General features: G+C 42.9%; 1 protein-coding gene across 2 annotated transcripts in view; it reads left to right on the top strand.

The window, feature by feature from the left end:
* The window catches only part of SLC38A8 (solute carrier family 38 member 8), a 288,727-nt gene extending 274,638 nt beyond the window's left edge, over positions 1-14,089 (top strand). Inside the window, exon 10 of one of the 2 annotated variants that reach the window (XM_085639943.1) lies at positions 13,737-14,089. In XM_085639943.1, coding sequence (XP_085496069.1) covers positions 13,737-13,839 — 103 coding nt within the window. In that variant the 3' untranslated portion in view covers positions 13,840-14,089. The remainder of the gene's footprint in view (positions 1-13,736) is intronic. The other variant, XM_085639942.1, reaches the window with a different exon arrangement.
* Positions 14,090-14,346: the final 257 nt, after the last annotated feature.

Below are 14,346 nucleotides of genomic sequence, written 5' to 3'. Positions count from 1 at the left end.
AGCAAGCACTGATCCTAGGAAGGACAATATCTCATTAGCAGGATTTTCGGGCCCAGGAGGGGCGCGATTTATCTCCAGACTCAAAGCTGGAATGTGAAAATATGGCTAATATTGAACTCTGTGTCAAACAAAAATGGGGAGAGAGGGAGGAAAGAAGGGGGGGACGTCCCTATCCCCAGTAAGAATCAGATAAGCAATGTGGACGTACCCAGAACCTGAGTAGGGAAAAGTTTGGACTCACTGGAGTTTGTCTGCAGTGCCAAAGAATCCTTGGATTATTTTAAAAGACCCCTCACACACCAACCTAGTTGGTGTCATGCTTCATCATTGGGCTCCCAACTGGGTGGCCGAATGCCGCCCGGTTGTGCTACGACGCCTGATTACAGCGGAGCTGGTGTGGTGCGGAGGTGTGATGAAGTGAAGTGCTTGTTAAAAATACCTCAGAGGGATTAGTCTTGTAGTTGTCGGAATAGGTCTACATGTCTACACGGTAAGGATCCCCAAACAGTTGTCCTCCGTTATTTTTAACATATCCTGGGCCACCACTAATAAAATTCACACAGTAAGGATCCCCAGAGGTATTTTTAACAAGCACTTCACTTCATCACACCTCTGCACCACACCAGCTCCGCTGTAATCAGGCGTCGTAGCACAACCGGGCGGCATTCGGCCACCCGGTTGGGACCCCAATGATGAAGTATGACACCAACTAGGTTGGTGTGTGAGGAGTCTTTTAAAACAATCCAAGGTTTCTTTGGCACTGCAGACAAACTCCAGTGAGTCCAAACTTTTTTAACATAATTTATCTTGTCTATATCTAAATACAGAGGACTCCATCCCCATCACCTTTGTAAACAATGGCACTATGCAAAAAGATTGCAGCCCTGATGAGGATACTACTTGGAGCTTGTCCAACCAGCCCACTGCACAACAACTCATATTCACTCTGCTATATACAGCCAGAGGGGTAAATATCTTGAGTCTATTATAAAATATGCACAGTTTAAGCCACTATCGAAGCAAAGATATACTAAGAATACAATTTGATCTAGCATCATTGTCATCAAGCATCAAATCATCAATTGGAGATCTCCTAGTGTTGCAGCAAAGTGTTTAATGAAAAATCCACTTGTACACAGTGGGGTGTATATATAGATAAAAAAAATATTGAGAGAGAATATTACCCTACATTTTAAACACCAATGCGCCTCTGGAAAATAAGTGAAAAACATGCATTCTGAAAGGCACAAATGGGGCAGCTGATCAACATCTTAAAAGTAACTTGCAGATCTCTGTAAAATATAACGAGTCAACAACTCACCTGTTGAGTAGAGGTTTATTCAAGTTCAAACTTCGATACAAAGTGGGGCTGGATCGCATTGGCATTAACACTCACACCCAGTGGCTGTTCCTAACCACAATAGTGCTGCAAATTATAGCCATCCTATGAAGGACTCCTCTCGCAACTCTTGTCTTACAGTTATCTCATTGAGCGTAGTTGTTCTAAGGAGGATTCTTAGTCACCAAGGAGTACTCCAATTGATCGAAGATGCTGATATTTTGTGCTTACAAGAAACTTGGGCATTGACCCAAATACACATAGCAGAATTTCATGGAGCGCAACAGCAAGCTTTAAAAAACAAGCCATTTTGGTTGTCCAGCAGGGTCTGTCCATCTACATGGCTACAGGCAAAAAGCTGGAGTTATTAGATGTTGACACAGACTGCTCATCGTTTCAAGCAGCCATAGTCAAGGGCTGTCACCCGCACAAAAGATTGAAGTCCTGGCTGCTAATTAACCTTTATTCAAAGATGCACAATAGGAGGGAAAAGGCCAACAGGACGACCTTTTGCGACTTGCTTCGAAATTTAATTTGTAGATTCCCCCTATGAGATCCTGGTTACTGGAGACTTCAATATACACAACTTAGACAGACCTGCTGTAACTCCTATAAGTATCGGTTCTCAATCAGCGGGGGAATTAATCGGCTGACTTCAATCTCCTAGGCTCACTTAGTTAAATCCAGGCCAAAGAACTATTGGATCCACCAACAACTTCCCACATACATTCAGGGGCATTACTATACCAGATTACCCTTTTTTGACACCCCTCTTACTGGAAGTATGTTTGGCTTTTACTGTGCTGGAATGCTCAAAGAGCCATCCAGCGAAAATGCAGTTTCAACCAGACCACTTGAATGCACCTCAAACACTCTCGGCAGTGCCACTGGGAAAGAACAATAACCGCTACTAAGAAGGAAAAAAGTGGAACCATGCCTCTCAGAACCAATGTAGTAAATGGAAGCATTCACAATCAATCCTACAGATTGAGAGTGGCCATTTGAATACAGATTGGCCCAATACTGGGCGCAATACATCTTTGCTTAAGGGTAAAATGGAAAGAAGGCCATGAAGTATCAAGGAATCATGGGTCCAACTCCTTCTGTGGAAAACAAAATCTAATTATGCGGAATCAAAATGGCTCCATGGACACTTGCTATTATCTCATAACAACCAAGCCAAAAATGTGTCAGTACATCAATTCTTTATGCAAGAAACACATTATTTGAGGACATGGAGCCCCTCTGGAAAATTGATTGAGCATGTCAACTTTATCTACACAGATGCTGACTTAAGGGCAGAACCAACAGTGAACTCGTGTGACTCAATACAGAGAATGATTCTGAAATTCTTCCTTGTGAGGTCTTTAATAAGGCCAACATGTGTGAAGCATATAAATTCATCAGTGCAGACAGAGCCCTTTGTCTCAACAGCTTACGAGGGTCACTTTTTAAAGCGGACATTGACTTTTGGACAGACCTGTTAACCCCCTCTATGTTGACAGCTGTCTATCTGTGGTGGTTCCGCAGTCATGGACGGGTCTATTACAAACCCAATCTATAAAAATGGGAACGGCTCCATCCCAAGTAAATTGCCTTACTGGATGTCGAAGCAAAAGCTTGCACAAAAAATGTACTTCTGGAACTAGAGAACAGGGCATTGGAGGCCAAGATAATTCCTTACACTCAAACAGATTGCAGACAATACTCTTCTACAATTGATGACATTGTTGCTTTCTCACCTGGCCCACTGTGCTTCTGCGTCATCGCTTCTATGCCATTTCGGTCACTGCTTTTTGCATGTTTTATAGACTTTTCAGCAGCCTTCGATGGAATTGATCTAACAAACTCTGTTCCAAGTTTGCAGCTTGGGGAATCCCATCTACCTTGCTTAAAGCAATCATCTCCCTGTACTCGGACACCTTGGTTCGCATTAAGTGCAGCAAAGAGAATTGCATCACAAACCAAATATCAACAAATAGGGTCTTAAAACAAGGGTGTATGTTAGCCTCCATGTTATTTGCCCTCTATTCTGCTGATGTGGGCGACACACTGGTAAAGACAGACTCCATCTCTCTGAGAATTAGCACATATCGACCTACTCATTCTTGACTATAATAAAATGGATATGCAGCGCTCTCTTGTTGAGTTAAATAGCTAAAATGAGGACAACTAACTGGTCGTCAATGCTGGTAACACAAAAGTAATGATCTTTGGGAGATATAAGAATGAAGCTAATCTCCACTGGAGACTAGGAGACTAAACTATCACACAAACAACATCCTATACCTATCTCGGTGCATGGTTCTCCAACGCTGGCAAGCCTTACTTCTGTTTAAGACATATTACAAGGAAGTCAACAGGAGTGGTATTCACCTTATCCAAATTAAATTCTAAGCTACTTCCCCATCAGCAGAGGGCATCATTCGAGTTACACAGGTGAAATTAATAATAACCTTTCTGTACGGCCGTTAAGCCTGCCCTGGGAAATTCTCTTCTGTACTGGATAGTGCACTCCAAGTGCACATAACTGCTTGGCCGGCCGTCTTGGCCCGGTCACACAGTCATGCACTCTTTGCATGTTCCCCACCTGGCTGTAATGCACAGCTTTGTGAGAAATATGCAAAAGCCCCCAGTCTCCATCTGAGCGCCGAACCACAGCATTCAGTGGCTATGGGTAGCCAGGCTGCTTCCTGGTTCGAACGTCGCCTAAAAGAGAAGCAGCGAGACAGCGGCCATTTAAAAGGTAAGTATTTTTTTTGTATATATTCCACCCGCCACCCCCGTTCCCTGCCAGCCGCCACGGAGTATCACTAGACCCTAGGTGTGCCTGCTCAGCGCCAGGATATCCTCCCTGGTGATAATGCGCTCTACAAATGTGCCTCAACATTTCATGTTTGTCCTGCGTGGAAAAAAGGTTTTCCTCAGAAAAACAACAAAGTCTGTTTTCAGATTGGGACTTAAAACATTTTCTAACTTCTTTAGTTCCAGGCCCTGGCAGGTTCAATCTACTAGATGTATCAGTCTGGCAGGCCATCGTGGTCGGCCTCGTATCATGCGAAGTCCTAGTCTACCATGATTCTTGAATCCCATTGGGGCCAGTGCACTTTTTCCACTTAAATCTTAAAACAAAAATCTTATCTCCGGTTCCCCTTACTGGATTTTTGTCTTTTTGATGTCATTTTGCTTGTTACATTTTGTTTTTACTTTTTATAAACAGGAGTGGGATTTTTATTGTGTTTTTGACTTTATCTAACTGTTTTGGTACTTCTAAATGCTTTCTTGTAGATGAGACTGTCTGCTCTGTGCCCCTGCTACAAGGAGTTGAGATCAGATTTATGTTACTGAAACCTTTGACTGAATCTAACAATATAGTGACTTTATTACTTGTGGTGGACACCAATCCATCCCAACTAATAATCCACTTTCTCACATATTGCATACTAGTATTACTTACTTCCACTTCCTAAGAGTATTTGCTTTTTTCAATATGTTCTTTCTTTATTTTATTATGCAACTCATGATTTTTTTTTTATACTTACTTGAACTGAGTCATCTCCAGGTGTCTGAGTGTTCAGGCTGAGGGTGGGTGTTTGACTACGCACAATTGTATGTTGAAGCTGAAGGCCGAGTGAGTTTCTCAGTCAGAGTGTCATAAAGATATGCGGACTACGTGCCTAGCCAGTCCTTGGCCTTTCTTCAAAGTGCCTAAAGCGATGTTCCAATATGTGCCAATTTTAACTGTGGGAAGGTATATGAAGCTGTTGAACTATGGAACGTGTAAAAGTGGAAGAGAATGCAGTGCTTCTATGTGTTTAGTGGGCTGTGTATGTGGTGTGGAGGAGATGAGAAGTGCATACAGAAGGCGAGAGTGTTAAGAAGGTGCTGGAGTGAAAAGGCATGACGTCAGATAGGCATATGAAGGATTACAGGAAGATGTGGGGAGTGGTGTGAAGGGGAGAACAGGTGAAATTGAGACACTCTGAAAGCGGATACCCCTTCCATAGACATTAGGAATTTTTAATTTAGATGATCATAATTTCAGAATTGGAACACTTCGAATTCTACATATTCTTTAAAAAAAATAGTTGGCGATCACTTATCTGGCACAGCTAACAAACATTGGCAGAGGCAATAGGTCTTGCTTATATATTCTGTATGAGTGTTATGTCTGGGTGAAAAAACAAAACTCAGACGCTCAAATAACGGCCCGGTGACACACTGGGTAAAGCACAGGATTCTAGTTTGAGCTTTAGGTTGTGCCCTTAATTACATAGTTACATAGGTCACACCTCTTGGAAAGGGTTCCTAGCAGTAGAGGAAAAATTCCTAATTTGAACAGAAACGTAAGCCTTAATAAATCTGTAATGAGTACATGATGGTGCACTTGGGCAAGACCAACATAAGGGTCAGTACAAACAAGATAAATGTTGTTTTGAAGTTAGTCATTTGTGTGGTGCCTATTCCACCATTAGTATGGGTATGAGCTTGGTGCGTATTCAGCTGTTCATATGGGTTTGCAGTATTAACAGAGCCTGGGTGCTTCATTAGTGTATAATTCAGACAGCAGGACAAGCAAAATAAATCTTGAGGCACATAGATAAACAAGTGAATGGGAGTGTGCTTCCAATGCAGGACCATCACTATCTTCCTTTAAAATTGCCATGGAAATCAAGTATGGTCATAGGTTTACCATTGCGCGCTGATCTAACTAGGACCGGTTTAGAGATTGCATTTTAGGCACCATATTGTATATTTCCCTTGGTGAATGAATGTCCAGGTGTACCACCAGGTTAAAGCAATGGGGAGGGGAAGTTTGTGTCTAAAGTATTTTATATATGATCCTATGTGTATTTTGTATTATGCCACTTCAGGTCATGTCTTAAAATATGGAGTAATAATTGTAGAATTGTGCAGGACAAAACCTTCATGTTCTGAAGGTGACACTTACTGGTCAAGTGCTCAATCCTGTGCTTCTTGTTGTGAAAATACACCTCGAATTCCAAGCAGGAATTATGAAACAAAACATTGTGGAATGCCTAATTCTGGAAATGGAAAGAGATCAAGGACTGGAGTAAATGGTCACTGCTATTCATTTCTGCGCTGTGCTGACTGATATGAAGTGGGAACACAACCCAGGGATGGCATTTTTGGAATGGGGATGAAGTTGCGTAGTATCCAGTGGGTGCAATCCAAATGTGGTAGACCTATTCAACTGGTGTGGAGGTGTTCAATATTTGATCATGTTTGTATGATGCCTAATTGGATAATCTACTGCAGCCCAGTTTGATTGGGAACTTGTGCTGTACATGATTTCAGATAGAGTCCATTTTGGTTTTAGGAATGGTGGCATATGCAACATTTGATTATTATTTTCAGTGTGTGACATTTAGCCAGTAGCATACTCTGTTAATTCAGGAAACCATTTGAAAGAAAAAAGATTGTTTGAAGGGGTGGAATCCCTACTCAAGCTACAGCCACAATCCTGGTCAGAGTGAACCACAAAAGTCACTAAAATTCAGGTAAACCCTCCAGTAGCTTGGCACACAAGCAGTCCTGCTTAACATAGAAGCAATACGTAAAGTATTTAAGCAATACTCAAATACTCAAATAGTAATTCGGTGAATTCACAAAAAGAATCCCAATTTAATTTAGAAAAAAAAGTCAATATTTAAAAAAAAAAGAAAAAATTGAAATGTCTCCAACAACAAAAATCGAATTAGTAGAATTGGAGTTTTGAGGTGATAAATGTTTAGGTAAAAATAGCTCCAAAAGGGGCAAAACTCAAATTGCAGATATCTAGTCATGCAGGACCGGGACAAACCAGCCACAATTGAGTGCGGGCCAGATACATGGCCAGCTTCAGCCTGTTGGAAGTTTTACCATGACTTTGGTGTAGGGGTCTGTGTGACGTAGCTGGCGGAGCTGTGTTGCTTGATATCAGCTTTCAGCTCCACAGAAAGGCTCTGCGTAGCGGAGTTCCTTGGCATCTGACCCAGTAAAGCTTTCAGCAAGGCTCTGTATCTGATCGGCTGAAACCTTCAGTTAAGCAGGGAGAGGACCTTGAGGACAGAACTTGGGGGTCAACATTCACTCCCACAGAGACCACCAGAAGGGAGCAGGTCAGATTCAGTTGGATATGGCCATCTGAAAAGCAGGAAAGGTCTTTGAAGCTATTGTGTCCCTGTAGGTCAAGCAGGAGGTCAGCCAACAGACCCTTGGAGTCACTTCTGTGGTACTGGATTCAAGACAAACCGGTCCAATATTCTTTTTTCAGACAGCAAGACAGTCCTTCTGAATCTTCACAGCTCAGGAGTGTCCAGATTTGAGGTTGTGGGCATACAACTTTGGTATAGGGGTGGGTCCAACTCGTGTAATTCTGAGTAGCGGACTTATGTAGGAATTCTGCAAGATTATGCCAGAAGACAAATTCTGCATTTAGCCCTATTTCTTTGAGTAAAAATGCCCCCTCGCACCCAAAATGGACACGAGGAGGTGTGCTAAGAAAGAGCACAAAATGCACCAGAGCTCGATTAGCGAGTGGCCACTCACGCTCTCAAACTGTGCTCTCGCGGTAGGATTTTCTACCACAAATTATGCAGGCAGGAGTAATTCCATTATCTGTAATTATGTATCTAAGCAAAACGCAGAATTACTCCAATTACTCCGGGGTAATTGGCCTACTTTGATAACCAGTATCAGTCTGTAGGTGCCGATCACCCTTTTATCTCACCCTAAAACTGGTTCTGGTAATTTCTTCTCTTTCCCTTTGGTTTGTCTCCAGACTGGCATTTGAAACAAACGGCAGGGTGGCTCAGATGTGAGCTGCATCTGCCAGTGACTGGGTAGGCTTCCTCTGAAGCTAAGAAGGGCTGAGTACAGCACCCAGGCTACTCTTTGAAATGCAATCGGGGCAGGTGCACAGCTCCTCCCCAGCCATCCTGTTAGAAAGACCCTCACATCTCCACACCAAGGCCCTTTGTCCACTTTCTTGGAGGAATACACTTCACACCACAGGAGAGCCATTAACAGTCAGGCGACCCTAGACACTGGCAGAAAGGCACATTTGTCTCGGGCAGGAAAATGTAAACTTTCTAAAAGTGGTGTTTTCAAAATAGCAATTAAAAAATTCAATTTGACAATTAGGTTGGGGTTCAAATTCCTATTTCAATGAGTCTTCGAATCATTTTTCTACCTAGTCCTAAAGTGATGGTATGCATTATAAGGATGTATAATGGAACCCTGCGCTTGTCTGTGGGAGAGCCAGACTGTCTACTGTGAAAAAACAACTTTGGAGGTTTTTCACTTCCAGGACGTGTAAATCTTAAGTGCACTTTTTAAATACCCTGAACACTGCCCCATCAGCTTTTAGGGCCTTTGCTAGGGGTGACTTGTAAGTATTGAAAAAAGTTTGTCTGCGAAAACTATTTTGCCAGGTCAAAATGGCAGTTTAAATACTGCACTGAAGGCTGCAAAGGCAGAAATGAGACCTGTGTTTTTGGTGCTACTTTAGTGGGTGGCACACTATACTGAGTGCTGCAGCCACCTTGTAGCATTACAGTTACAGGACCTTGGTACATATAGTACCATATACTAGGGACTTGTAAGTAAATAAAATATGCTAATTAGGGGAATGCAAATTTTACCAGGTAGAAAAGGGAGAGCATGGGGACTTTACCATTGGTTAGCAGGGGCAAAGTGCACAGAGTCCTAATGCCAACATAAATTGGTTCAGCTACAGAAGGCATATATCTGGGGGAATATCACACAAACGATTGTGATCTTCAATAGGTGCCCCCTCCAGCAGAAAGTTAACCATTCTCATGGGAGAATTCATCGCTCAGGCAGAAAAGCCTGGAAAAACCATCGGCAATGGTGTAGTCAGCCCCATGGTGGTGTTCCATCATAACGTCGATTCCTTGTAGGGAGATGGACCACCTCAACATTTTTGTATTCTCACCTTACATTTGCATCCGCCATCTGATGGGCCTGTGGTCTGTCTGAACACAGAAGTGAGTCCTGAAAAGGTATGGTGCCCAGGCCATTGCAAATTCTTCCATCTCAAATGCATTCCACCTCTGTTATCTGGGACGTAGCCTCCTGCTGATGAAGGCTACTGGCTGGTCCAAGCCCTCATCATTTAGCTGTAACAAGACATCCCCAATGCCACGCTCTGAAGCATCTGTTCAACTAAGAATTCTTTGGAGAAGTCAGGTGCCTCGAGCACTGGTGGTGTTCAGGGTGTTAATGATTTCTGGTACACCTACCTCTAGATCACCTTCTTGGACTGCTTCTTGGAACTTTTATCAGTTATGTGAGCAACAATGGTACCATATCCCTTAACAAATCTCCTGTAGTACCCAGTGAAATCTAAGAAGGTTCTCACCTCAGTCTAGATCTTGGGTGGCTCCCAAGCTAGGATGGGCTGTATCTTGGAATGTAGGAGCTGCACCTTGCTGCCATCAACTCAGTGTCCCAAGTGCATGACTGATCCCTAGCTTATCTGGCACTTATTGGCCTTGATAGTCTGGCCTGCCTGTTGAAGTACCTGAAGAACTTCCCGGAGGTGGTGCAGGTTGTCATTTCAGCTGGAGCTAAAAACTGCAGTGTCATCCAATAACTGGTACTGAAGTTTTCTAGCCCACCATGGCAGGCCCATTGTGGCTGAGGGGCCATGCCCCCTCACCTTTTTCCCCTCAAGAACAGTGTCTGTCAGGCTGAGCAAAGGTCGGCCTGACAGACACTCTTCATTTTCAGGTAAGGCTGCCAGGAACTAGACATGCGCTAAATATGCAGACTCCAGGCTTCTGTTGGCCTGACCTCCTCAGCTCAGCAAAGGTCCTTGAGGCCATCCCCCCTCGGTAATGTGGGGTAGCATCACTCATTGCCTCTGACCTGGGTGCTTCAGTTTTAAGCTTTGAAGCACTCAGGGTCTCACAGACCCCATTCCACTCTGTGATGAGGTTGGCACCTCTGCCTTCCCTCATTGGCGGAGTATTGTGAATGGATATGTGTGTGGGTGCACGCGCATGTGTGTATGTAAATGCATGGATGTGAGTGAGTGTGTCCCGTCCACCCCCTCTCTCCTAAAATTACCGGCCACCACTGTTTCCAGCCCAGCCAGCACCTGGTTGACCAATCTCTGGAAGGTGGCAGGAGCTTTCTTTAGCTCAAAGGAAATTACCTTAAATTGAAAGTGGTCCTCTAGGGTGGAGAACTCTGATCTCTCCTTGGACTCCTCTGTCAGGGTGGCCTGCTTACATGCAGCAATAAGTTGCTGAGGAATTTGACCGCTGCCAACCGATCAATGAGCTAATCAATTCTAGGGATGAGGTGAACATCAGTCTTGATGACTTAATTGAGGCCCATGTAATCAACACAGAACCTAAGTTTGGAGTGGCCAGCCTTTGGTATCAGTACACTAGACTGGGCCAGGGGCTACAGGAGGGGTCAATCACCCCTCCCCCAAATTCAACATCTTGGACACCTCATCCTTAATTCACACCCTCACCTTGTCACAGCCTGTTGATTGTATTCTTGATAGGCATGCTGTGTCCCATGGGTACACAAATTGTGAGTCCCGAGGTCAGTGAGAAGAGAGGAAAACTGCCCCAACACATGGTGAGAGTCCCTCTGGGATCAGGGTAGAGGAAAGGAGAACTCCTTGGATAGACCCTTCTTGCTTTTTGGAAGACAGGAGGTCTGAGACGGGCTCATTCTCCTCTTCCTCACCATCATCTGTCACCAACAGCATTGTGTCTTCGGACCTCTCAAAGTAGGGCTTGATGCAGTTCAGATATAAGACACTTAAGGGGTTCCTAGATACCTTGAGGTCTGTCAGGTCGGTGACCTTTCCTTTATTCCCTTTTACCTTATAGAGCCCTGTTCACTGATCATTTAATGCCCTAGGCTCTACATGTTCAATTACCCATACCTTTTGGCCAGACTGATGCGCCACCTGCGTGGTTGTACCAGTTTTTCATAATTTCCTGGCTGGCCTCCAGATTCTCGGTGTCCTTTTTTCAGAAGCGCTTCATCTGAGACCAGAGAGCCAACATGTAGTTCGCTACATTTTGAGGGGGATTCTTGGTAACTTGCTCCACCGCTCCTTTACAAGACTGAGAAGTCTGCGCACAGGGTGGCCATGCAGAAGTTCAAAGGGACTGAATGCCACTCCCCTTCTGAGGCACTTCCCTGTATGTAAGAGAAGGCATGGCAAGAGGACATCCCACTTTGCCTCACGGATTCTGGTAGGCCCATAATCATGTGTTTCATTGTCTTGTTGAACCTTTTACCAAGTTTATTGGTCAGGGTGAAGTATTGTATGGAGATGTTATGGGTTACTTCACACACATCCCCCCCATGGACTTCATTTAGGCAAACATGAAGGTGCTTTCCCGGGCAGATACAACCTCCTTGGGGAAACCCACATGGGTAAATATGGCCATCAGTATCCTGTTCTATACATCTCTTATGTGAGATGCTGTACATCTGCAGCATGCCGTGAATTAAAATTTAGGATACGATTAATAGCATCTACGCTCAGCACCAACTTATTTTTATTGGGTTTTGAAAACGTAATACTCCGCATTAAATGCATACGTTTCTGACCTGCACAAAAGGGAAAATATATCACTATATCTAAGCATTTATTTGACACCCATAATGAAGTCTAGCGTTGGTGACTTATCACTATCTACCTGTGATATGCCCCTAAAGCGAAGAGCATGCCAATCTGCCAATTTTAGTCTGATGAAGATGCAAGTTACGGTACATCTTGTGCATGTGGCAATTACATTGACATCTTTGTGTGTTCAGCAATAGTGTGTATGTCTTCTGTGGTATGCATGCAAGACTCTATTTTGTCTGTACAATATCTTGTAGCTTCACACATTGAAATTGTAGGATTGTGAATAAGCTGGTTGTCAAGTAGAAATATTTGTATCTGAATGTCACATCATTGCAGGTCAGATTTTGAAAGACTGTGTTGGACACTTGTGAATGGAGATGTTGAAATGGGAGCCTTCGGCTCTGGCCTTTAACGCTGGAGCTGGCCTTTAATAGCTGGTATAGCCCAGCTATGAAGGGCTATAAGGCTATTAGAACATTCTGCCACTAGAGGGCAGAATGTTCTAACAAATTAAACAAAGGCCTCTCGGAGTTCGAGGGGCTATAAGCCTATATTATAGCCCTTTGATCAATCATTAGTCTTCCCTGTCAATACAACCTTGACAGCAATGTTTTAGGTGAAGTGTGAACCTTTGCACAAGAGTACTGCCATAGCTGCATTCTCTCTCTGAGGAATAAGCCTTAAGAGGACGTCGGAAAGTCTTATAGTCTAGTATGAACATTATTTAAACCACACCACTACCCACAAGGGGATACATTTTTGGAAGTGACAAATGCCATGGAAAGTTGCCTGATAGACCGCAACAAAGATGTCTGACCGCTTTAGTAAAGAAGACATCTTGGCATGGTGTCAGGTTGTAGTAAATATGAATCGAAGTAGGGAAACGGAACAATTTGGATGAAAACCTGAAACCACCTCCTAGTGGTGGCAAGTGCAGAAACAATGCAACATACAGGAAGTATGCTGCTTCCTTTAGTGATATAACAAATAAACATGTTTGTAGTGATCAGCAGTGCTTAATTTGAGCCGGTGGTTTCTGGTGCTCAGCACTTAATCATCCACACCAGCACTTTTCATGAGCATCAGTTAAGGACATATTCATTTACGGGCATATTAAGTGATTAGCCCAGAATCCGAGGATGTTGAGCCCAGACTCGAACCTGGTTCCCCAGTTCCAAAGTCAGCAGCACTGGCCATTATGCCACATCACAACCCCACTTTCATTGTTATTAGTTAGTTCTGTTTAAGGCTGCCTAACAGGAGAAATGGGCTGGTGCAAGCTGCCTCCTGGCGAGATCCCCAGCATTTATATTTTTACAAATTAACCACTGGTAATGATGTAAAAGCAAAACCTACATGTGTGGATTTGAGCGTTGGGAAAGACCATGTGTTAACGTTCAGTGAATGCACGGCTCCGTAGTAGATACTGAACGAGGAATGACCCCCTTTAGAATCCCATATTGAGAGAGGCGTATCGGAATATTTCATATTTAGAAACCAATCCAACATCGATTTTCTTTTTTTTTTTTTGTTTTGTGGGTGTGGCGTGGGTGGGGTTCAACCCCTTTCTGTGGAAACAGTTGTTCACGTGTCATCTTGGCTTTCTCAGCTGATAGTTCTAAAAAATATTGACAAATCAGTCTTGCGTTCTTGATAAATTAAGGATTGATTTAAACACCAAAGATGTAGAATTTGTTCCTCGTTGCATCAGTTTGTATTGTGAAGCCTAACTCTCTTTTTTTATCTTTTTTTATTTTTTATTTCCAGGGTCTTCCTTATTATCTGGGGCCTAATCTCTATCTTTTGTGGGGCGTTTATCTTTGGTCAGAGCACTACCATTGCAGTCATGGAACTACTCAAAAAATTCTGAAGTACAACCGATTTGTCAGTCTTGAACATTTGAAATCTGCCTCAAAAAGGCCAGGAAGGCATTTTCAAAATTACATTTTTTAAATGTTTTTATTTTTTTTGTATAGTTTTTTCTATTGTTTTTAGTTTGATTGACAACAAAGCAATTTTTCGTTTTAATATTGAAACAAACCTGGATTTTATCTATTGTTTTTATTTAAGTAATAATAATAATATAGCTTTTAAAAAAATAAAACAATTTTTTTCATAAAGTCAGTCTTGAGTTTTTCTGAAATAAATGTATCGTGGTGCAATGTATGAGTTCACAAGTGATAAGTATTTAGCATAACAAATGTGTCGAGACCAACGTACACTTTTATACTGGATCATCACACAAACTAAATGGCTGCTTCATGGAACGGGTGGATTGAGGTTTCCCTTGGGTTTTTCCCCCAATTCAGTTCATGACAGTGCATTTATTTTGGTTTCAATAAAACATACAAAAGCTTTTACAAGAAAACTTATTTTT

Source organism: Triturus cristatus, chromosome 12 (genome assembly GCF_964204655.1).
Source record: "Triturus cristatus chromosome 12, aTriCri1.1, whole genome shotgun sequence".
In the NCBI taxonomy this organism is placed as follows: Eukaryota; Metazoa; Chordata; class Amphibia; order Caudata; family Salamandridae; genus Triturus; species Triturus cristatus.
Note: the sequence above shows the minus strand (reverse complement) of the source record. Positions and strands in the feature narration are given on the sequence as shown.